General features: G+C 43.3%; 1 protein-coding gene across 1 annotated transcript in view; it reads right to left on the bottom strand.

Annotated features, from left to right (window-relative positions):
* Positions 1–424: 424 nt before the first annotated feature.
* Positions 425–25,383, bottom strand: part of sytl3 (synaptotagmin-like 3) — a 100,607-nt gene continuing 75,648 nt past the window's right edge. Inside the window, exons 6-8 of the mRNA XM_080183470.1 lie at positions 23,052–23,124; positions 16,620–16,750; positions 425–574 (exon numbers count right to left, since the gene is read on the bottom strand). Coding sequence (XP_080039596.1) covers positions 425–574; positions 16,620–16,750; positions 23,052–23,124 — 354 coding nt within the window. The remainder of the gene's footprint in view (positions 575–16,619; positions 16,751–23,051; positions 23,125–25,383) is intronic.

Below are 25,383 nucleotides of genomic sequence, written 5' to 3'. Positions count from 1 at the left end.
GTGGAGCAAGTTCGAAGGGCCAAATGGCCCTACTCCTGTTCTTGTTCCTTAAGGTCTCATTAAAATTGATGCATAGCATATTGTATAGGCTTTGTACTTCTGCTTTTGGACAGCTGAATTTGAGACATTGTACCTGATTTTTCTTTGCTGGTTTCTGAAACATTCCCAATACTCAGGCTGACTATATTCTTTGCAACATTATGTCATTAAAACCAAGTGTTTTTTTAATGGAATGCATTTTTGGTGAGTATTTTGAATTATTTCTTTAAATGTTTTCACTTTTTATTTGCTGCCATACTTTTGAGCCTATTCATCTAATCAACCTACATCTACATAATTGACGTTAAGTTTCAGATTCTTGGAAGATGGGAAGTCACACAGTAGGATTTGGAATAATACTTAAAAAGGCAAGTGTTCCCAGAGGTCACTGAGATATTGCATGCTGAGTAGGAACTTGGCTTCTTCTTGCGCAGAGCTGATTTGATGCAGAACTGACTTCTTCTGACTGCTGCAATGTTCCTCCATCCTTTTTGTCTTGCTTGCTAGCAAAGAGGAGACTGGCTGAGGCTGACAGCTGCCATATAATTGGAAAGATCATTTAGAAATGCGCTGGTTGAAAAATGCCAACACTGTACAGAATCAAAAATGATTGAATCATATTTCTCCAAACATTGGTTGAGTCACACCTTTTCATAATATTTCAACGCATACGGTATTATTTGGGGATGCTATTCTCCATGAGCTATAATGACTGAAATCATAAATTGCTTTATAAAGATCAGTGAAAGGTTTATAATTATTCCATGCTTAAAGCTTATAAAGGGACCCCATTTTCTCATATCCAATACACATTAGAAGAATTTCTACAAGAACTTGGCCAGATTCAGAATGCTTGAAAGATCAGGAAACTTGGTATTCAACAAATGAGAAATACTCATCAGTTCTGGCAGCTTTTGTGGAGTGAGAAAGATTCAAAATTTCAGACCTTTCTTTGGAACTTCACTCAGGGAAATGATAAAGGGAAATGCAGCACATTATCATTCCATTCTTGTTAATAATCAGTTGGAGGACTAGGGTCTATTCTTCTTCCAAATTTTCCAACAAAAGAAATGGTGACAGATAATATTGTTTTATCATGTACTATAGGAAGACATGTTGAAGTGTCAATTTGTCTCAGCAATAACGTGTTCACATCTCAGTTAACAATAATAACTTGCATTAATTATAGACTTTAAATGTCCCAAGATGCTTCACAGGAACATTCATAGAATCATACATAGAATTATACAGTGCAGAAGAGGCCCTTCAGCTGATCCAGTCTGCACAGACATGTGTGAAACACTTTAACCTCTCGCCTAATCCCATTTATGGCATTATCAAACAAAACTTGACACCGAGCCTTATAAGAAATAATTAGAACAGGTAACTTTAAGCCTGGTCAAAGAGGTAAGTTTTAAAGCAGTTCATAAAAGATAAAGTGGCACAGCAGTTTAGGTAAGGAATACACAACTTTTGTCTTAGGCAGCTGATTGCACTTTTGGAGTAATTAAAATATGGGATGCTCAAGAGGCCAGAATTGGAAGAACACAGATCTTATAAAATTGTAGGGCTGGTATTAATGGTGCAGTAGGAACTTGGAAATGGCAGCGACTCACTTACTACACCATTCATATTTGTGCTCTGGGCCCCATCACTTTGGCAAAGACAATGGTATAGCAGTAATGTCACTGGATTAGTATTCCAGAGACCAAAAGTAATGCCCTGGAGACCTGGGGTCGCAGCAAAGAGTGAAATTTAAATTGAATAAAAATCTGGAATTAGAAGTCCAATGAAACCACTGTTGATTGTCATAAAAACCCACCTAGTTCACTAATGTCACATCCATGTATCTGTCCAAATGCTTTTTAGGGAAGGAAATCTGCCATTCTTGTCTGGCTAGCTGATGAGTCCAGATCCACAGCAATGTGATTGACTCTTAAATGCCCCCTCAAGGACAACTGTTTGAGGTGAAGGTCACTCTTTAATGTAAAAGACAAGGTCCTTTATTGTCTATATTGAACTCCAATTGCAATCTTGACTTGTGCTAACCCTCTATTAGTGGCCTCGTTATTGTGGATACTCTTAAAGAGACCATTGGAGGCATAGAAAAGGACTAAAAACCTTTTCCAGGAGGAATTTTAGATCTCCTCCCTCCATCTGGTGTCCCATCTCTTCAAGCTGAGATTGTTGACTGACCTAGCTGATATCATGTTCTTCCAAAGTGAATGCCATCAAATATGCCACACTTTGCTCATTAGACCTTATCAAATGAGGCTGTGCCTCAAAATGCCATAGTTCTCCCTGCAGCAACAATGGATAAGTAGCAAACAAGCATTGAAAATTAAAAATGGGTCAAGGGGACTTTACCCACCCATGTAGGTTCAGTTATTAAAAATAGAAATTATATGAACTACTGTAGACAGTTTCTTTAGTCAATAAGAGACAACTAATAAAACATTATAGTTAAAATTACGGGAACAAATCCATTTGTTTGAGGCCCTAACAACTTTCGTACTTGTCGCTTCTGTCCTTTCATACCTCAACCGTTTTTAAAATCAGGACAGCAGGATTTTCACAGAAGTACAACATCTTCAAAGTATTTGATAGATAAATCAGGGGTCATTTCATGGAATTATGCTCATGCCATATAACCTCACTGTCCTGCAATTCAGATGCACAATAGTAAGTGGTGATTATTTAGCATCTTCAGTGTAAAATGACTTTCCAAGCCACTTCACAAAAGAGCAAAGAAAATAATTGGCAGCAAACCAAAAGAGGCAATATTCACATCGACTCATTTGGATGCATGATTTAGCTTTCACTCTGGACCCAAACCCAACATTTCTATTATGTTTTCCTCCCACTGTTTACTTCTTTTTTGTTACCCCTCCCACCTCCTTTTAGTTTTCCCCACTCCATTATTCTACTTTCTCAAAACCTTACTTCCACCGTGCAGTACTTCCCAACTTGATGCTACCTGATTCCTTTTCAGATAAATCCTACCGTTATCTTCTGTGCCTTTCTGTGCCCTGATGGACTCATTGAGACATCATCACTGCCTTCTTACATGTAGCAATTCAACTGCCATGATTGTACTCTCATTTTGACTTTCCCATTCAGTGAGTATGCTGAAGGAGGCTAATGTTACCATTCTCCTTCCCATCCAATCAGTGCTGACCCTATGGACTCAGCTAGTGGATCAGCAATGTCCATTCACTTGTATCTTTGATCATAGCACACTGCGTTTACATTATGAGCTCAATGGAGACCATGATGAGGAGTGATGACACCCTTGCTGCACTGAAGCCTTCTCCAGTCTGGTGATACATTCCACCACTTGCCCCATTATAATGGTGACATGACTCTTACCATCAAATCACACCTTGGCACACTCCGTTCACTCCTCTGGCATTCTGAAACTCCCGCCTTGTTCTAAACATCGCGCCTCTCATTTAAAATCCTTGTTCTTTACTGCCAATTGTTGCAAAGTTAATAGAATGTTGGAATTTGGTGTTTGTAAAATTATTTAAAAAGTTTTTAAAAATGCAGGTGCATATGCAGTACACAGACTGTATCGTGAGGACACGCAGTAGTATTGCTAAGACAACAGGCTGTTCTTGAATTTATCAATCAACTTAAATTAGGCACTTGGATAACAGCAACTTAGTAGATTTAAATGTGATGTTTTGGTAACCTGAGAACCAGTCCTATTGGATGTGGCTATGTCATCACAGGTAAAGAAGAACAGGCATGGGGCAATAGGCAGAGATAGCAATGGCCATCTACCAGCATAACAGCCTCATTCGTCTCAAGTCAAAGCCTCATCTTGATAGCAAAGATGCAGAAGAAGACAGAGGTTCCAGACAGAAGGAAAGAACAAAGAAGGCTTCTATGATTTCTTTGAAAATATGCTGATGGACAGCAATACACAGAATGTTCCGGAAGATGACAAACCTGGTTATAATTTAGAGAGTGAATAAAAATTCTACTTTTTTGTTAAAAAGTGGAAATTGTATTTATCTAAACAGCATTCCATTATAATTATGTGTTATTGGTTTGTTAAGAGTTTAGTTACCTGTTCACTGTTAGTTAGATAAACAAAGTGTTATTCGTTGATTTTAAAGAGTGTCTCAGGTGGTTATTTTGATTTAACCACAAAAAATTGCTGAAGAGCAGATCATACTACTTCTCAAACACTTGTACTATGATGCAAGGTACTCCTCTTTAAGTGGTTAGGTGCTAGTTCTTACTTGAGAAAGGATATACTGGCATTGGAGGGGGTGCAGAGGAGATTCACTAGGTTAATTCCGGAGTTGAGAGGTTGGCTTATGAGGAGAGACTGATAGACTGGGGCTATATCTTTGGAATTCAGAAGAATGAGGGGAGATCTTATAGAAACATATAAGATTATGAAGGGAATAGATAAGATAGAAGCAGGGAAGTTGTTTCTACTGGGAGGTGAAACTAGAACTACGGGGCACGACCTCAAAATAAGGGGAAGCAGATTTAGGACTGAATTGAGGAGGAACTTCTTCACACAAAGGGTTGGGAATCTGTGGAATTCCCTGTCCAGTGAAGAAGTGGAGGCTATCTCACTGAATGTTTTTAAGGCAAGGATAGATAAATTTTTGAACAGTGAAGGAATTAAGGGTAATGGTGAGCAGGCGGATAAGTGGACCTGAGTCCACAAAAAGATCAGCCATGATCTTATTGAATGGCAGAGCAGTTTCGAGGGGCCAGATGGCCTACTCATTTTAGGGAGATTCAGTGGGTAGCATCACTGCCTCTGAGCCAAAAGCTCTGCATTAAGACCATAATACAGAGATGCAGAAGAATGCCAATGGGCCCATCCAGTTTGCTTCACCATTCACTGAGATCATGACTGATCTGATATGATAATCGTCAACTCTACTTTCCTGCCTTCTCCCTACAACTCTTGACACCATTTCTGATTTTAAAAAACTGTCTATCTCTGATAATTAACATAATTAACAACCCTATCTCTACAACCTATGAGGTAAGAATTCCACAATTCATGACCTCTGAGAGATGAAATTCCTCCTCTCTGTCTTAAATGGATGACCACTTACTCTGAGATTAGGTCCTCTGGTTCTAGACATCCCCACAGGGAGAAAAAAGTCTCCCTGTGGGGATGTCTCTTAAGGTCGCCTCTTATTATTCTAAACTTCAATGAGTACAAGCGCAAACTATTCCTCATAAAAAAATCTGTCTGTACCCTGAATCAACCAAGTGAACCTTCTCTGGACTGCCTCCAATGCCAGTAGGAGACCAAAGCTGTTCATAGTATTCCAACTGTGGCCTAATTCATGCCTTGCATAGGTTTAGAAAGAGGTCCTTACATTTATACTCCATTCCCTTTGAAATAAAGCTAACATACCATTTGCCTTCAGTGTTGATTTTCCCAGCTGTTGTGCTAGATTTTTGTGACTTAATCCTGTTTGAAATGTACCTAGATCTGCACCTTAAATGCTTTAAGTTACAGGGTCATAGGTCATGTGCAGGAAGATAGGATTAGAAAGGGCACCTGGGTGTCTTTGAGTTGGCATCATTAAGATTGGTCAAATGACACTTTCTATGCTGTATCATTTCTATGGTTCTATAATTATGGGTGACATTAATCATCATGCTGATTGGGGTAATCAAGTTGGAAAGGATAATATGGCAACAAATTCATAGACAACATTGGGAATTGTTTCTTGAGCAATATGTCATGGAGTCAACCAGGGAACTCCCCGACTAGGAACGGGCCTATACTGGATTTAGTTCTGGGTAATTAGCCAGGTCAGGTGGTTGAGGTTGCAATAGGTGAACATGTGGCTAACAGTGACCACAATTTAGGATAATAATGGAAAAAGATGAGTGCTATCTGAGGGGGAGGGTGCTAAACTGGGGGAAGGCAAGGTACAGCCGGATTAGGCATGAGCTTATGGATACTGATTGGGAGAGGTTGTTTGCGGGTAAGTCCACATTCGGCAAGTGGGAGGCTTTCAAAGGGAAACTGAAAAGGCTGCAGGAAAGACATGTGCCAGTTAAGAGGAAGGATGGGAAAGGTAGGATAAGAGAGCCGTGGATTACAGGGGATATTGAGGACTTGGTCAGGGAGAAGAGGGAGGCATATGTTAGGTCTAAGCAACTGGGAACGGAGAGAGCACTGGAGGAATATAGAGAGAGTAGGAGGGAGCTCAAAAGGGGAGTTAGAGGGGCGAAAAGGCGGATAGGATTAAGGAAAATCCAAAGGCATTTTAATCCTATGTTAGGAACAAAAGGGTGGTTAGAGGGAAAATCGGTCCTCTTAGGGACGGAAGAGGGGAACTGTGCTTAGAGTCTGAGGGAATGGGGGAGATCCTGAATGAATACTTTGCGTCAGTATTCACGAAGGAGAGGGGCTTGGTGTCTTGTAATGTCTTGGAGGGAGCTGTGGACCAGTTGAAGGAAATATCCGTTACGAGGGAGGACGTGTTAGGGCAGCATAAAAACTGATAAATCACCGGGGCCTGATGGCATTTATCCCAGGCTGCTTAGGGAGGTGAGAGATGAAATTGCTGGGCCTCTGACGCAAATCTTTGTCTCTTCTTTGGACTCAGGTGAGGTCCTAGGGGACTGGAGGATAGCGTATGTGGTACCACTGTTTAAAAATGGTAGTAGGGATAACCCTGGTAATTATAGGCTGGTGAGTTTGACGTCAGTGGTAGGAAAGTTGTTGGAAAAAATTCTTAGGGATAGGATGTATATGCAATTAGAGCGTTGCAATCTGATTAGGGATATGCAGCATGGCTTTGTTAAGGGGAGGTCTTGCCTTACGAATCTGGTAGAATTTTTTGAGGAGGTGACAAAAACGGTCAACGAAGGACGAGCCGTTGATTTCGTCTATATGGATTTCAGTAAGGCGTTTGACAAAGTCCCTCACGGTAGGTTGGTTGAAAAGGTCAAGGCTCATGGGATACAAGGACAGGTATCTAGATGGATTGAGAACCGGCTAGGTAACAGGAGACAGAGAATAGTAGTGGAAGGGTCCTTTTCTAGCTGGAGGTCTGTCACCAGTGGTGTGCCGCAGGGCTCAGTACTGGGACCTCTTCTATTCGTAATATATATAAATGACTTGGAAGAGGGCGTACATGGCGTGATCAGCAAGTTTGCAGGTGACACAAAGATGGCAGGATTGGCGGACAGTGAGGAGGAGTGTCAGGCAACACAGCAGGATACAGATAGGCCGGTATATTGGGCAGATAAATGGCAGATGGAATTTAATCCTGATAAGTGCGAGGTGATGCATTTTGGAAGGAATAACGTAGAGGGGAGTTATATGATAAAGGGTAGACCTATTAAGAGTATAGAAATGCAGAGAGACCTGGGAGTGCAAGTGCACAAGTCTTTGAAGGTGGCAACACAGGTGGAGAAGGTTGTGAAGAAAGCTTATGGTATGCTAGCCTTTATAGGAAGGGGTATAGAGTACAAGATCTGGCGTCTAATGCTGCAGTTATATAGAACGTTGGTTAGACCGCATTTGGAGTACTGCGTCCAGTTCTGGTCGCCTTACTACCGGAAAGATGTGGAGACCCTGGAGAGAGGGCAGAGGAGGTTTACCAGGATGCTGCCTGGTATGGAAGGACTGGGTTATGAGGAAAGATTGGGTAAATTAGGGCTGTTTTCCTTGGAAAGACAGAGATTGAGGGGAGATCTAATAGAGGTGTACAAGATAATGAAGGGTATAGATAGAGTAAACAGTGGCAGGCTTTTTCCTAGATTGGAGACAAATATCACGAGGGGCCATGGGCTTAGGGTGAGGGGGGCGAGGTATAATTTGGATGTTAGAGGGAGGTTTTTCACACAGAGGATTGTGGGGGTATGGAATGCACGGCCAAGTAAGGTGGTGGAGGCAGGCATGCTGGACTTGTTTAAGGTTTACTTAGATAGGCACATGAGCGAAATAGGGATGGAGGGTTATAGGAGACTGTTTTAAATAAGGGTCAGAGCCTCGGGACATTCCTGGAAATCAACTGTTACACGTGTCGATGTTTTTCTCTTTTACTCCACAGGTGCGTCGGTCCACCTTGTTGTCTAATGAGGGGCATACACACGGTGGGTCGTGCGTGGGCTGCTCTTGGATGTTTCGAGATTAGCCTAGTACTTCGCGTCGTTTGTGTATGCTTAAACTGGACCAGCAGATGGGCACCACGACAGCTCAGTGACTATCACTGTTTGCTGTACAGATATCTGTGGGAGTTTGCGCATTCTCCGTGGTTGCATGAGTTTCCTCCGGGTGCTCTGGTTTCCTCCCACACCCCAAAGATGTGCTCTTAGGCTGATTGGTGTAACAAATTGTCCCTAAATTATTCTCCCCTCAATCTGGTTTCCAATGTGGGTACCATAAGCATAGACATGGGTCAAGGGTGGAAGAGGAAAAGCACATTGTTAATATGGTGGCACGGGCTCGTTGGGCCAAAGGGCCTGTTTCCCGTGCTGTGTTGTGTTGTTCTTTGTGCAACAGGCTATCTTGCTTGGATCAGGCAATGAGGCAAGTTTAATAAATGATTTCAGAGTAAAAGATCCACCAAGAATTCCTGATCATACGAAGATAGAATTTAATATTCAATTTGAACAAAGAAAAGTAAAGCACAGAAACAGGCCCTTTGGCCTTACAAGCCTGCGCGGATCACGATGCCTGCCTAAACTAAAACTGTGTACGCTTATGGAGTCCGTATCCTTCCATTCCCATTCTATTCATGTATTCGTCTAGTAGCCCCTTAAAATGCTATCATACCTGCTCCCACTACCTCTCCAGACAGCGCGATCCAGACATTCACCACCCTCTGTGTAAAAAACACTTGCCTTGCACATCTCCTTTTCTAAACTTTTTTACACACATCTTAAACCTATGTCTCTTAGTACTTGACTTTTCCACCCCAGTAAACAGCAGCTGACTATCCACCCAGTTCATGCCACTCAATCTTGTAAACCTCTATCAGGTCACCCCTTAACCTCCATCGTTCCAATGAGAACAAATCAAGTAAATCCAACCTCTCCTTGTAGCTAATACCCTCCAGGCCAGGCAACATCCTGGTAAACCTCTTCTGCACCCTCTCCAAAGCATCCACATCCTTCTGGTAGTGTGGTGACCAGAATTGTACACAATATTCTAACTGAGCCTAACCAAGGTTCTGTACAGCTGCAGCATGACCAGCCAATTTTTATATTCATTGCCTCAACTAAAGAAGCCAAGCATGTTGTATGCTTTCTTGATTACCCTATCTTTATTAATGATCTGGATGAGGGTATAGTTGGGTGGATTAGTAAATTTGCTGATGACACCAAAGTCGGAGGTGTGGTAGATTGTGAGGAAGGGTGTCATAGTCTGCAGGGAGACTTAGATAGGTTGCAGAGCTGGGCCGAGAGGTGGCGGATGGAATTTAATGCGGAGAAGTGTGAGGTAATTCACTTTGGTAGGAGCAACAGATGTGTCGAGTATAGGGCTAACGGGAGGACTTTGAATAGTGTGGATGAACAGAGGGATCTCGGTGTATGTGTACATAGATCCCTGAAAGTTGGGAATCAAGTAGATAAGGTTGTTAAGAAGGCGTACGGTGTCTTGGCGTTTATTGGTAGGGGGATTGAATTTAGGAGTCGCAGCGTCATGTTGCAACTGTACACTACTCTGGTGCGGCCGCACTTGGAGTACTGTGTGCAGTTCTGGTCCCCACATTACAAGAAGGATGTGGAGGCTTTGGAGAGGGTGCAGAGGAGGTTTACTAGGATGTTGCCTGGTATGGTGGGGAGGTCCTATGAGGAGAGACTGAGGGATTTAGGGTTGTTTTCGTTGGAAAGAAGGTGGCTAAGAGGGGATCTTATTGAAACATATAAGATGATTAGAGGTTTAGATAGGGTGGACAGTGATAGCCTTTTTCCTCGGATGGAGAAAGCTAGCACGAGGGGGCATGGCTTTAAATTAAGGGGGGGTAGCTACAGGACGGATGTCAGGGGTAGGTTCTTTACCCAGCGGGTGGTGAGGGATTGGAATGCCCTGCCTGCTGCAGTTGTAAATGCGCCTAGTTTGGGGGCATTTAAGAGATCTGTGGATAGGTTTATGGACGAAAAGGGATTGGTATAGGCTAGTGGGTCATTGTTTTTGTAACTGGTCGGCGCAACATCGTGGGCCGAAGGGCCTGTTCTGCGCTGTAATGTTCTATGTTCTATGTTCTATCCACCTGTGTTGCCACTTTCAGTGAGTTACAGCCCTCCATTTGGAAAACATCCTTCCACCGCTACCCTCCGTCTTCTAAGGCCAAGTCAGTTCTGAATCCATCTAGCTAGTTCACTCCTGATCCTATGTGATTTAATCTTTTGCACCAGCCTGCCGTGAGAGATCTTGTCAACTGCTTTACTAAAGTTCATGTAGACACTATCCACAGCCCATCCCTTGTCAATCATTTTGTCACCTCCTCAAAAATCTATTAAATTAGTGAGACATGACCTCCCTTGTACAAAACAATGCTGTCTGCTGCTAACAAGATCATTCAGTTCCAAACGTGTATAGATCCTATCTCTAAGAACCTTCTCCAACAATTTCACTGTCACTGACATCTAGTTCACTGACCCACAATTACCCAGGTTATCCTTGCTACACTTCTTAAATAACGGGACAACATTGGCTATCCTCAAGTTGTCTGGGACCTCACCAGTGGCCAACGAGGAAACAAAGATTTCTGTTCGAGACCCCAGAAATTTCATCTTTTCTCTCCCTCAGTAATCTGGGATAGGTGCCATATGGCCCTGGGGATTTGTCCATCTGAATGCTTTCTAATTCACCCACCACTTTATCCCTTGTAATAATGACTTGTTCTAAAGGGTTTATGTATCCCTCCAAGAAACCATCAACTGATGTGTCCTCCTTTGTGAATACCAATGCAAAGTACTCATTAAGGATGAGTGCCTACGTAAAAAAGAAGTACAGCAAAGAACAGACCTTTTGGCCCTCCAAGTCTGCGCCGATCATGGTGCCTATCTAAACTAAAACTGTATACACTTACAGAGTCCGTATTCTTCCATTCCCATCATATTTATGTATTCGTCTAGTTGCCCCTTAAATACCACTATCGTACTTGCTTCCACCACCTCCCGGGCAGTGAATTCCAGACATTCACCACCCTCTCTATAAAAGACTTGCCTCACACATCTCCGCTAAACATTTCCCCAGACACTTTAATGCATGTTCCGTAGTACTTGACTTTTCTACCCTAGGAAAGAGCATCTGACTGTCCACTCTGTCCATGCCGTTCATAATCTTGTAGACCTGCATCAGGTCACCCCTCAACCTCTGGTGTTCCGGCGAGAACAAACTGAGTTTATCCAATCTCTTCTCATAGCTAATACCCTTCAGACCAGTCAATATCCTGGTAAACCTTTCCTGCACCCTCTCCTAAGCATCCATATCCTTTTGGTAGTGTGACAACCAGAATTGTACACAATATTCTAAATGAGGCCTAACTAAAATTCCGTACAGCTGCAGCATGACCTGCCAATTTTTATACTCAATGCCCCAATTGAGGAAGGCAAGCATGCCATATGCTTTCTTGACTATCTTATCAAGATAGTGGCGTTGTCACTTTCAGTGATGCACACCTAGATTTCTCTGCCTGTCAATACTCCTAAGGGTTCTTACATTTATTGTATGATTCCTACATGCAATGGATCTTCCAAAATGCATTATCTCACACTTGTCCAGATTAAACTCCATCTGCTATTTCTCTGCTGCTGTATCCTCTGGCAATCCCCTTCACCATCCACAATTGCACCACTTTTTGTGTCATCTGCAAACTTACTAATCAAACCAGCTACATTTTCCTCCAAATAATTTATATATACTTTGAACAACAGAAGTCCCTGTGGAACTCTGCTAGTCTGAGCCTTCTATTCAGAAAAGAGCATGAGAAAGTTGGGTCAGAAATAATTGATTCAACTTCAAGGGAATTGGAATTAAATGAGGATAGAGTTAGCTAAAGTAGACTGGGTGGATAGATTAGCAGGAAAGACAGTAAGCAAGACATTTAAGGAGGTAATTTGTGAATCTCAGCAAAAGTATATCTCATAAGGAAGAAAGAATCTAACAGAGTGATAAACAAACCATGGTTAACCAAAGAAGTTAAGAAGAGTTTAAGTTCAAAGAAAAAGCATATAAGGAGTCAAAAGTCAATGATAGCTCCAAAGACCGAGATAAATTCAGAATCCAGTAAAGGATGATTAAAAAGATATTGAAGAGAGAAAAAATATGCTGCGAGGGCATACTAGCAAGGAATATAAAAACTGAGGTCCAAAGATGTGAGGATGAGGTGGATTGGCCATGTTAAGTTGCCCCTTAGTGTCAGGGGTACTAGCTAGGGTAAATGCATAGGGTTATGGGGAAAGGACCTGGGTAGAATTGTGATTGGTGCAGACTCGATGGGCTGAATGGCCTCCTTTTGCACTGTAGGATTCTATGGTTCTATGAAGAGTTTCTTAAATATATAAAAACGAAGACAGAGGTCAAAGTGAACATAGGGTCCTTGGAAAATGAATCTAGGGATATAATTATGGGGAACAAGGAAGTGGCAGAGAAAGCTTGAACGCAGGTGTAGCAGGTTATCAGGAAGTCTATGGAATGTTGGCCGTTATTTCAAAGTTCAAGTTAGAATTATTTTTTAGTGTCACAAGTAGGCTTACATTAACATTGCAATGAAGTTACTGTGAAAATTCCCTAGTCACTACACTTTGGTGTCTGTTCAGGTACACTGAGGGAGTATGGCTAATGCACCTAACCAGCACATCTTTCAGACTGTGGGAGGAAACCAGAGCAAGTGGAGAAAACCTACTCAGACATGGGGAGAATGCGCAGATTCCGCACAGATGGTGACCCCAGTTGGGAATCAAACTCGGATCACTGGTGCTCTGAGGCAGCGATGCTAACCATAGTGCCGCCATCAATTTAGCCCATTGTCATGAGATTACGGGATTGGAGCATAAGAGTAGGGAAGTCTTGGTACAACTATACAAGGTATGATGAGAAAACATCTGGCGTACTGTGAGCAGTAGTTAAGGAATGATATTGGGTGGAATTTTAGGAAAAAATTCTAAATGCTGAACAAGCAAGAAAATGGGAAAGTTTCAGACTCGTTTGTAAAAAGTAAAGCTTTTTAGTGCAAAAAAGTGCCAGGATGTGAATCTTGTCAGCAGAATGAAGGGGTGGAGCCTGAGCTCTCCTGCCAATAGGCCCCCACTTCCTGATTACCTGCTGCACTTGTGTGTCAGCTTTCTGTGTTTTGTGTATAAGTACCTCAAGTCCCTTTGTGTTGCAGCTTTCTGCACTTTCTCTCTATTTAAATAATATTATTGTCTTTTAAAAATCAACAACTTCAGAGACAACCTCTCCCAGCTACTGTTGGCCTTTAAAGCTGATTGCCCCCCTCAACTCCTCAGCTGAAACCCCCCCACCCGGACTGATTGCCCCTCTGCACATGATTCTCCCCCCTACATGCCAAGACCAATCGGCCCCTCCGTCCCCCCATTAGCATGGAGCTCAGCGGCCAAAGCCCCTCTCAGCTCCCCCAGACCAGATGAACTCCAGCTGTCATTGGAACATTTCAGAAACTTCTGCCTTTGGTTTCTGTTTGCACTCTGTACAGGCAACACCTCCAAGAATAAATTTGTTGTTATTAGTTTGAACTTCTTGTGCAAACTACATCCTTTTCTTTTTGCTTAAAACTCACAACCCCTAACTTAGTTAGGAAATTATAATAGTAGTAGGGGAAAGTATAAGTAGGAGGATAAATATTGCTCTGTGCAGTCAAGCAAGAGTCCAAAAGGCTGTGTTGCCTACGGTGTGCCAGGATTTAGGGCATTTGCTCAGGGCTGGACAAGAACTTGGCGTGGAAAGGATAGGATCTAGTTGACACCCATATAGCGATCAACAACATAGGCAGGACCAGGAAAGAGGTTCTACTTAGTATGAGGAGCTAGGCACAAATTGAGGAGGAAAATCTCAAAGGAATAATCTCTGGATTCTTCCCTGCGGAAGCCTCACAACACCAGATTGTTCCCTGAGACACATGCCAATTGGCAGAGGGCATATAAGATTAGTGAAATGAATACATAGATTATGTCACAGAGGTTAATCCCCTTTATCTCACATCATAATCTGCTACAATTATTTGGGAAGGTGGTAACTGTTTTTAATTAATGGCTAGAGGTTCATTAATATAAAGCCCTGACACTCGATTAAGTGAATAATTAATAAGGTATTTTATTTAAATAATCTGGAATTTAAACTAAACAAATAATATATTATTCTACAGTTTAACTAAAATGCTGTTCAAATAATACAAGGAAGATTCATTAACAAAACAGTAATAATGGAATTTTAGTCAGTCTCAAAGATATTATTTAGACTTGATGGAATTCCGAAGCTTTTTGGAGTTCTTCTGTGGTTATCCGCTGTCTGTAAGGTCTTTCTGACTTGGTATCCTTCTGTTAGATAGCTGGATAATTTTCTTTAGAGAAAGTTAAACTGGCAGAGTGGAGTGCTGCTCTAGAGATAAGTGCTGGCTGTCTGACTGGCTGCCCTGGCCTCTAGAGATGTTCTCACAAGATGTTGTGATTTTTATAAATGAACTGGATGAGGAAGTGGAGGGATGGGTTGGTAAGTCTGCCGATTACACAAAGGTTGGAGGTGTTGTGGATAGTTCGGAGGGATGTCAGAAGTTGCAATTAGACACAGGATGCAAGACTGGATGGAGAAGTGGCAGATGGACTTCAACCAAGATAAGTGGTACATTTTGGTAGGTCAAATGGGATGATGGAATATAATATTAAGGGTAAGACTCTTAGCAGTGTGGAAGATCAGAAGGATCTTGGGGTCTGAGTTCATAGGATGCTCAAAGCAGCTGCACAGGTAGAGGATATGGTTAAGAAGACATATGGTGTACTGGCCTTCATCAATCGAGGAATTGAGTTTAGGAGTCGGGAGATAATGCTGCAGCTGTATAAGACCTGGTCAGACCCCACTTGGAGTACTGTGCTCAGTTCTGGTCACCTTGTTACAGGAAGGATGTGGAAGCCATAGAAAGGGTGCAGAGGAGATTTAGAAGGATGTTGCCTGGATTGGGTGGCATGCCTTATGAGGATAGGTTGAGGGAGCTTGGTCTTTTCTCCTTAGAGAGACGAAGGATGAAAGGTGACCTGGTAGAGGTATATAAGGTGTTGAGAGGTATTGATCGAATGGATTCTGAGAGGCTTTTTCCCAGGGCTGAAATGGCTGCCACAAGAGGACACAGGTTTAGGGTGCTGGGGAGTAGGCACAGAGGAGATATCAGGAGTAAGTATTTCACTCAGAGGGTAGTGGGTGCATGGAATCAGCTGCCTGCAGTGGTGGGGGAGGCGGATTCAATAGGGTCTTTTAAGAGACTTTTGGATAAGTACCTGGGACTGAGTAAGATAGAAGGTTATAGGTAAGTCTAGTAGGCAGGGATATGTTCGGTGCAACTTGTGGGCTGAAGGGCCTGTTTGTGCTGTAGTTTTTCTATGTTCTCCTGATGGCTTTTGCTCTGGCCTTTATACTTGCCATGACCTCGCAATTTTCTTACACCATAATTGGTTTGATGCTGACAACAACAGCAAATTCAAATCTTATAGGCTCTTAATAGTTGATGATCTAAAAGAGTGCAAAAGCCTGCTACCAAGTCAACCCTGATGCTTGGTCCTTTTGAAACAAATGTTGCAACCTGGAGTCTGTGTATACTCTGCATTTTAGCACAGAACTCAAAAACAGCTTTTAAATGCATTGTTTTCTTTCCCTCCAGCATTTCTTTTACAATTCTTTTATATCTTAACAAACATTCTTCTGTATTTTTACAAACTCAATTTCACAACACATGGCTCAAGGGCTGGTGTGGGAAAAGTGAATTTTGGTCCATGGGGCATTGGCATCAGTACTGTAAGTGAGGGCTCTATCATTGAGATTATCTGCATCTCAACAATGTTGGGACCAGTGTTCTGGTGAGCCGTGTAACAAAGGAAATTGAAGGTGGGCTTTAAGCTAATCAAGGGGGTGATATATCAAGCTTGGACAGATATAGTAAACTAAGGGATAAAGTTAAGGCTGGAAAGCAAAATAGTAATCTGGTAAATGAAGTTCAGAGAAAGGCAGGAAGAGATGAAGTGAAAGGAAACAAAGAATACACCAACAGTTAAAACTAATGTTCAATTCCTCTCACAATAAAGAGTAGCATCATTTTAGCCTTCTTAATTACTTGCTATACCTGCATATTAACTTTTTGTGACCTGTGCTAGAACACCAAGATCTCTCAGCACCTTGGAATTCTGCAGTTCTTCTCCATTTAAGTAATACTCTGATACTTTATTCTTCCTGCCAAAATAAGCAACTTCCATTTTCTCACATTAATTGTGGACCATGTGGGCAAAACTGTCTGGCCAGACAAGGACTTAGTTCAGGCCTTTACACCAGAACAAAACTCAAGGTGGAAGAGATCCCTAAATTATCAAGCTATCTTTCTTAAATATAATGTAGATCATACCTTGCAGGAATTGGTTATGGCTGTATCTGATTGACTTCTTCTTTCTTTCTTTAACTTGCAGCAGTCTGTTCCATAATTTGCTGTAAGTAATTTACTGCCTTTCATCACATCTTCTTGGGACTTGGAGATTTCTAGAAAGACGCAAACATTACAACTAACACAAAAATAACACTGGGCAAAACTTCCCCAAAAAATGATAACACCGCGTGGAACGTCAGACGTCTAGCTCACATTATCTCCTTTTGTGTCCCTGCAGGAGAAGAAAGCATACAACCGCAGAGTGAAAGAGGAAGTGGCTGGTGAGATACCCGAACTGAAAATCCTGACTCCATTTGATGAGAGAGCCATAGAGCTCACAGGGGAGGAGCTGGACCGGCCTGCCAAGAGAGTGAGATGGGTCTATGACAGAAAAGTGACAAGTCACTTTATTCAGAAGATCAATCTCAAATGAGTTATTTGTTGACCAAACCCATTGTTGTCCAATTCATGTCTCTTGTCTTGAAGGAACATCAACAAAGTGTCATTTATGGTGAGAAAGTCAGTGTAATTCCCACTGGCCTGGGTAGCGTGATCCGGATTTAAATCTTCAGGCATTTTGAATTTATTTTTACCCATATAAAGAATTGGTCTCAGGCAAAGCATCTGATTTGCCAGCCATGAGGGTCATTTGAGCACTGCAATGAACTGCATTTAAATGATTCCATAGCACTTTATCCAATTCACACCAGGAGAGTGGCAATAAGGAAACCAGCTCCTAAATTTAATGAGTGAGGCCTCAGCCATTTACCAGCTGCCATGGAGAGGCAGGTTACAACTTACCCGTAGGTAGGCAAAAGTCCCTCCAGCAAGATCATGATTCCCAACTGGGAGATGACGGCAGCACTGGTCAGCAGCCTGACCTAGAAGATGGGAGTGCAATGTAGGAAGGCAATGAATTACCCATTATAATCAGCAAGGGTAAGTACTCCCTGTCTCCTCCTGGCATTCCACCTTGCCATCACCCCTTGGAATGTCAAGCATCCAGCTCACATTATGTCCTTTGGTGTTGCTGCAGGAAAAGATAGCCCGCAACCTCAGAGAGTGAAAGAGGAAGTGGCTGGTGAGTTACCTGAACTGAGAATCCTGACTCCATTTGATGAGAGAGCCATAGAGCTCAAAGGGGAGGAGCTGGACCAGGCCTGCCCAGTCCTGGACAGGGCCTATGATAGAAAAGTGATGAGTCACTTCATCCAGAAGACCAGTCTCAAGTGAATTCTTTATTGTCCACACCAAGCCCCTTGCCTTGTAGGAAATCAACTGAAGAACCTGGTTCGTTGACCAGCAGTGCTCACCACCCACCCTCAGTAGTACTTCAGAGATCTCGGAGGAGGACATGAATGAAGCATCACAGCTGTCACCTGCACCATTGCAGAGAGACATACCTTCGTGAGCGACCTTAGCAGAAAGGATTCTGGGTCACTTTATAGTGAGTACCACACTGCTTCTGACGCACATCAAGTGGAGGGAGGAACATTCCAGGGATCGAACAGTTGGAGGTCTGCTGGATCCCAGGACACAGGCATGCCCCAGTCAGGTGCCATGTCTCTGGACATGTTCACCCACCAGTTGCTTGAGGTGCAAAGGCAGAGCCAATCCAGGAGAAGCTGTCAGCAATATTCCTGTGACTACAAGGCCAAATGGAGAGTCCTTAAAGCCTTCTGTTGCAGGACATGTTGCGAGTGAAACATGGCATGCAGGCTAAAACTGCAAGGGTGGTGTCTGCAGTGGAAAGCCTGGGGCAAGACCTCAGATTCATGACAAGAGAATTCTGGAACAACGCATAGTCCCTGAGGACCTTGGCTGAGGCGTTCAACATCATGGTGCAGACAATGGTGGGCCTCCAGGACTGGCAGCTCCAGATAACTTTGAGGCTTCTGGAGCTCACTCCAGCTGGCCCTCCATTCCATGGAATAACCCAGTGACCCATGAATAGCTGAAGGGCTGGTCACCAATCATGCAGTCTCCAGCCCTTGAGCCTGCCCTGTGAACCCCTGGTCTTCTGGCACTGGATGTTTCCTGGATTCTGCTGCTCATTGTTGCTGGAGTCTGTGCTCCTCCTGTGTTGTAATAAACAGAATTTTCATCTCCACTGGTTCCATACCGATGATAACTCTTGATAAGCTGAGAGGAATAAGAGAAATAGAGTGAGACAGATAGTCATGTTGGTATCCCAGCCGCTCAGAATCTCTCCTCACACATTGGTCTCCCAATCCTTGAAGCAGCTAGTCCTATGTTTTACCTAAATGCTACCATTCACTCACATCTCAGGTGCCCTTCCATCTTCATTGCATGATTGGTCCCAATCAAATCTCTCCCCTGTCAGAGTTGTCTCTGGCCTCCTGTCTGATTGTTTCCTTAATCTCTACATCACTGGGGGTTCTGACAGGAGGTTTCAATGTTCGCCCATCCCTTATGGACAGGGTCAACTGGACGGTGATGTTCATCTGGACAGCTAATAGATCCTCTTTGGCAGGTGCTTGGGTCTAGCACTTATGCAGATATGGTCCCTTTCGGTCCTGTACACCAAGTGTTCATCCTTGAACCCTGTGTTTTCATTCCTATTCTTGATTTTGAGACTGTGGCAGCTGACATTGTTAAGTGTTAACTCATGATGGCCAATTAGTTTGATGAGTCTCAGGAATGTTGAAGGACACAATTACTTTATGCTTCAGGGATAGGCAAGGTCAATAGGCACCCTTCATACTAAGGCTGAATAATTTCAAGATCTCATTGCTAAAAGCCTTTTTGCATAGGCTGGGTTTCAGGAGGCAGTAGGAAAGCCATCAGGTAGTGACAATAGCCACAAAGGGCAGGAGCACACTCACAGCTTCCTGTTTCATGGATGGTGATGATTAGGGCTTATGAGAAAGTTCCAACTTCCTGAAGTCCCTCCATGCTCTCCCGTCTGACTGCTGGCAGTGCAAATGCTCATTGATATGGGGAGGCACAATTATCCACAGTTCCAGTGTTACAGGAGGATGATGACTTGCACACTATTCCTCAAAGATCTACTGTGAATATCTGACTCCTGTCTGGCTGAAGGCCTGTACTCTCACTAACCAGACTCATACCTGCACGATGTTGCACAGACGATTTAATATCATCCTGATCTCGGCTCCTCCTTAGTTAGATATGTCCCTGAGGTTCAGTGTCACTGGACGCAGATGCATACTTTTCAGAAAGATTGAGTTCCATGTGCTGAGATCAAACATTCACAATGGTTGAATCAAGTGACATTGTTCTCATTACCAGGGAGAAACAGGCAAGACTGATGTATTCTGGAGGGTAAACTGGCAGGTTTGCAGGGCGCAGATGGAGGAGGCTTCATAACGAGCATCCAGCCTTTCAGTGGAACACGTACGTAGTTGTCTCAGCAACACTACATGAAAAATATTATGAGAGCAGGGACCTACAGAGAGGTTGCAATTAGTGATATTTAATTCATTTACAGAAATGATTGCTAACTTACATTGGTGGTTTCTATCTACAAGTGCTTCACACTCATGCCCACACCATGCAACTTGTTCTTCTCAACCTTTCTAACTCTATCGCTATGTCTTAGTTTATTTCTCAGGATCCACAACAGAGGTGGAGGTATCCTGCTATCTGCCACATCCTATTGTGATGACTTTGTTGGCATTGTTTGGACGCCTGAGACTTGGAGAGCACCAGCCGGCTTTCGGGATACTTCTGTGGGGTGGTGCCACCCTCTTCAGCCTGTTGAGGTAATTCAATGAAGAGAAGAAGGGAGTTAGATGGACTGGACATTCCCAGAGTTTCCTGCATGGAAGGCCTCACGCTCTGCACCAGCTTCCCCTTTTCCCTGTGGGTGCTCAAGGACCCTTGGCTTCCTTTTTGGGGTATGCAGGTATCTGGAATGAAGTTGAGAAGTCCCGCGTTTCTCTGGCGCTGGCAATTGTTGATACCCTAAATACCTGACCCATAGAATTCATGGCCTGAACCATGGAGGGCATGTCCTGTGTCCTGGACTGCACATCTTGCACCATGGAATTCATGCCCTCCACCAGTGCAGGATAGAAATCTTGCACCAGAGTCTCCACTGTGGCCACCACCCTGGTGGTGTTAGCCTGGTTGCCTCAAGTGCTGACTTTGGACAGAAGGCATTGTTGGGACACCTCCATTTGGTCTTTCCATCTGAAGAGAGCAGCTGACATCCCTTCCTGATTTTCCCAATTTTGCCTTTTAAGCCCCAGTAACTGAAGCATGACTGAGTCCAGAGGTATGTCAACTGATTGGGATTCAGCAGATTCCTAACCTCCTCCTACTGCCAGCCTCCTGGGGCACCCCTGCATCAGAGGTGTCCCAGGAGTGAGGGGTAGTGCCGGGGTAGTGAGGTGCACACTCGATTGTGAGGTTTGATCCTCCCTCATACTAAGTCCCAATGAGGTGTGCGTCTCTGTGCTAGTGAGAGGTATCCATGAAAGCTATCTGAGAGTTCATCAGAGCTGGTGTCAGGGGTAGACTCCAATATTTGGCTGTTGAGACATTGGGTTATTCCCCTGATGTGTCTGCAAGAGAAGAGAGATGTCATTAGTGCATGACAGGTGTTTAAGGATAGAAGAGACATGACACACATTACATTGGTGGATGGATAACAGTGTTCTGGGTCCTCACTTGGTTCTTGGTGCTCGCTTCATCCTCCATACAGGAGCAGTCATCTTCTTTCCCAGGCAGTTGGAGGGCTCTCTCTGAGAGGGGACTTTAAACTTAGCCATCCATTGCCCTGTTAAATCAGGATGACCCTTTGAAGGCTTTGCGTCTCATCAACAAGTCCCGGACGTTATTGTCTGGGCTCACTTCCCTCTATCACCTCACCCGCCAAGATTCTCCCCAAAGAGAATCATGTATGGTGATTCAATTCACTGAGGACCAGATGTGATTGTTTTGCTGGGGTATCAGAGGCCATTGAAGCCCCCAGGTGGTTGGGGATAGGGCCAGGCAGTGTCCACAGGGCAGTGCCTGCCTGGCACTCCCCACAGCAGGCATCATTAATGTGTCGGGTCAGTGCCAAGGGAGGAACCAGATTGGTAGAAGCCATGGCGGGGGGTGGGGGGAGGGATTTCCACAGGGATGGGAGGGAGGAATTTCTGCTGGGATGGGAGAGAAGGGGGGGAAGCTGCCATGGGGGTGATCCGTGATCAGGGAGGGAGGGAGGGAATTCTGCCAGGGAAGGGGGGTTGATCTGTGATTGGGTGGGGAGGGAACTCTGAGGGGACGGAATGGTGATATCCATGGAGGGGACGGAATGGTGATATCCATGGAGGGGTCCCAATGTCTGTGGGGAGGTCCAAAGGTCCCTGGGGAGTGAGATGGGGGTGCAACAGGAGATGTCCCAGTATAGCACACTGGGCGATCGGGTGCCTGTGCAATGGCATCCCTAGAATACATCAGTCAGCTTCACTGGTAATCTTAGACTCCATGCCCCCATCTCTTCCCCTGCTGGTGAGAATTGCATCCTGGCACTTTTTTTTGCATCAAGTGCCATAAAATTGCATTTTTAAACTCAGCCAAAAAACAAGTCTGATACTCTCCCATTTTCTTGCTTGTTTGACAGTTAGAAATTTTCCATGAAATTTTGCCTGCAAATTCTCTCTGAAGATCCAGTTAAAATCCCAACACTATCAAATACTGAGTTCAGTAAAGATCTGGACCATAAATGGATTGTCATAAAAGAGCTAATGCCCTTTAGGGAAGGACAGCGACGTAGTTTACCCTGAATCAGCCTAGCAAGTCACTCAGTTTAAGGGCAATTGGGAACACCAATGTCCCATGAATTAATGAAAAACATACACATGTCATATCTGCATTAATCTGCCTTTCTTCTTTTACAGGCATTGGTAGACCTGTCATGCATAAAAATAAAATCTGAAAATTAGAATCTGAACAACTCAGCAGGCTTGGCAACTGTGTAGGGAGAAAGAGAGTTAACATATCGAGTCCATGCTGATTCTTCTTCTAAACGTGAGTCATTCTAAACTCAAAACACTGTCCGGGAAAAATTTTCCCTCTACACAGATGCTGCCAGACACCTTGAGTTTTTGCAGTAGTTAATGTTTTTACATTAATATAGTGTCTGGAACATAGTAAATTGGCCATCGCACTTAACAAGAGCATTATGAGATAAAAACTGCCATCAAACCAATAAACAATATATGAAATTATATTCCATTTTTACTCCAGCAGGCTTTAAATTGTGAAAACATTTTACAATTTGATTAGAGTGGAACCATCAGAATTTTAGTCTCACTAAGAAACCACTAAACCAACTGAACTCAGGCCAAAGTGATACAAAGAGCAAAATGTTTAACTCATTGTGAGGAAGAGAGTTCAAACAAGACACCAGACAGGACAGATGGAATTGGATTGACTTACGTCTGATATGGCCAGTGAGAGACCAGGACAAATTTTCCATAGATCTAGTGGATCCTTTCAAATGCTTTCCCTCCTATAGGTCATCAAATCAGCTTTGATTACTTGTACAGTCCTGACAAAGTTCATTCAATTGATCACTTAACAGAATAACATAAACAGAGATGGCAAACTTCAATCTACTTCTAGCTAGGCAGCCACATCTGCACGTAGAAGTACAGAAGTGCTGCTGGCCACTGGATGCTTCCCACACAGGCCAAATGCATCATGCACATGCAATGTGTCCCCTGCATATGCCCAAAGAGATTGAAATAGCAAGATTGTGACAACACGGATGTCAATGGCTGATGCAACACACAAATTGGCAGCAAATGTACAGCAAAGCATTCCTTATTCACTGCTTAAAGAACAAACATTAGCAAGCAAGATGAGCTCTGTTCTGGAGTTATTTAAAAGGACATTCAATAAACCATAGGCATTTTTGATTTACTTGCACTCAGACAACATTGGCTGAAACACTGTACTGAATACTGTTGGAGTTTGAAAGTTTTTGCTGATTACTGCAAAGATCCTTTGCATAAGTAATGGAAATGGTTGCAATGCCCAGGCAACCTAACAGGTCAAGCAGAGAAGGAAGCAGAAAGTGGAACTTCTGGAAGGAGGAATGAATAGAGTGGCTCTCCATAGGAGCCCGACCCTTACAGTGTCTTCTGGGGGGACTAATCCTACAACAGGTTGAGCCAGGAATTGTGCCTCAGGAAGCTTTGCTTCACTAATCAGGATTTGATGGAGTTTACGAAGACCTGAGCCTCAGACCAGGTAGGAAATGATCCTTCTAATAGCTATGAAGATCACCATCTCTTTTTCATTGCTACCATTTTTATTCAAACTGTTGCAATGCAGAGGTTGTCCTCCTTTTGAGATGTAACGCCAAATCCCCTCGTAATCTGTTAAAAGCATGTGGGAAGGTGTGAACCTTCTTCGGAAACATTTAGTGGTTAACTAACAGAAACACCATTCATTTTAAAATGAACACAACGATTTATTTATTTAACTAACAGGGAACTTTTAACTAAAGAAGTAACATACCGAATAAAATAAGGTTCTAATGGAATGCTGTTCAAATAAATACAGTACTCATTCAGTTGGTGGCATGGTAGCACAGTGGTTAGCACTGCTGCTTCACAGTTCCAGAGACCTGGGTTCGATTCCCGGCTTGGTCGCTGTCTGTGTGGAGATTGCATATTCTCCACGTGTCTGTGTGGGTTTCCTCTGGATGCTCCGGTTTCCTCCCACAGTCCAAAGATGTGCAGGTTAGGTTGATTGGCCATGCTAAAATTGCCCTTAGTGTCCTGAGATGCATAGTTTAGAAGGATTAGTGCGTAAATACGTAGGGATATGGGGCTAGGGTCTGGGTGGGATTGTGGTCGGTGCAGACTCAATGGGCCGAATGGCCTCTTCCTGTGCTGTAGGCATTGTAAGTCATTCAATAACCAAAAAAAAATTCAGTCACTCTCAAAAAAATGCAACCAGGTTCTGTTGCTTTCAGAAATTTGGAGTTCTTCTGTTGATCTCTCTGTGTGTAAGCTCATTCTGATTTGGTGTCTTTTGCAAGTCAGATGCAAAAGCACAGATGGTGTGCTCTCTTAAGACAGATCCAAAACTGGCAGATTTTAGAGTTGTTCTCTCCCTCTTGAAGCTTGAGAGTTGGCAGTTGCTAATTGCTGCTTTTCCCCCTGCACTCTCTTATACTTGTGATAAGCTATCAATTTTTCTATAATAGGATTGGTCTGATGTAGTCAACACCATCAAATGTTCTTGATATCTCATTGTCTGCTTTAAATTGATAAGACTGAATTTCAAAACATTCAATTGCCTGAAACCTGTTACCAAGGCAACCCTGCTGCCTGGTGTTTGACACAAATGTTTCAGTCTGGGACTGTGTGCATACTTTCCATTTTAAACTCCAAGCACTGAAACTAAACACCAACTTTTGAAGGAACCACACAATGTTTTTTTCCCTTTAGCATATTTACACTCTTTACATTTTACTAACATCAAATTCCAACTTCACAAACTCAACTTTGTAACAAACCAATTTCTTCCAAGCAGGAGCTGACAATATTAGCAACATATCTCAATTCACCATCCATGGAAGCATCCAGAAGGAGACTGAGACACTACAAAAGGAGAGAGCGTTTCATCCTCTTCTCCCTGAGAAAGGATAACAAGGATGAAGGGGAAGTGGCTTAACCATGTTAGTGGACTTCCAATGGTGTACGGTACCATCACCTGCTCAAATGTGGTCTGTGGCCAAGCATATTAATTGGGAGCA

This window comes from Carcharhinus amblyrhynchos, unplaced genomic scaffold, assembly GCF_965287045.1.
Source record: "Carcharhinus amblyrhynchos unplaced genomic scaffold, sCarAmb.v2.hapA chromosome_296, whole genome shotgun sequence".
Taxonomy (NCBI): domain Eukaryota; kingdom Metazoa; phylum Chordata; class Chondrichthyes; order Carcharhiniformes; family Carcharhinidae; genus Carcharhinus; species Carcharhinus amblyrhynchos.
The sequence above is the reverse complement of the archived record's forward strand: the minus strand, read 5'-3'. Positions and strand labels throughout refer to the sequence as shown.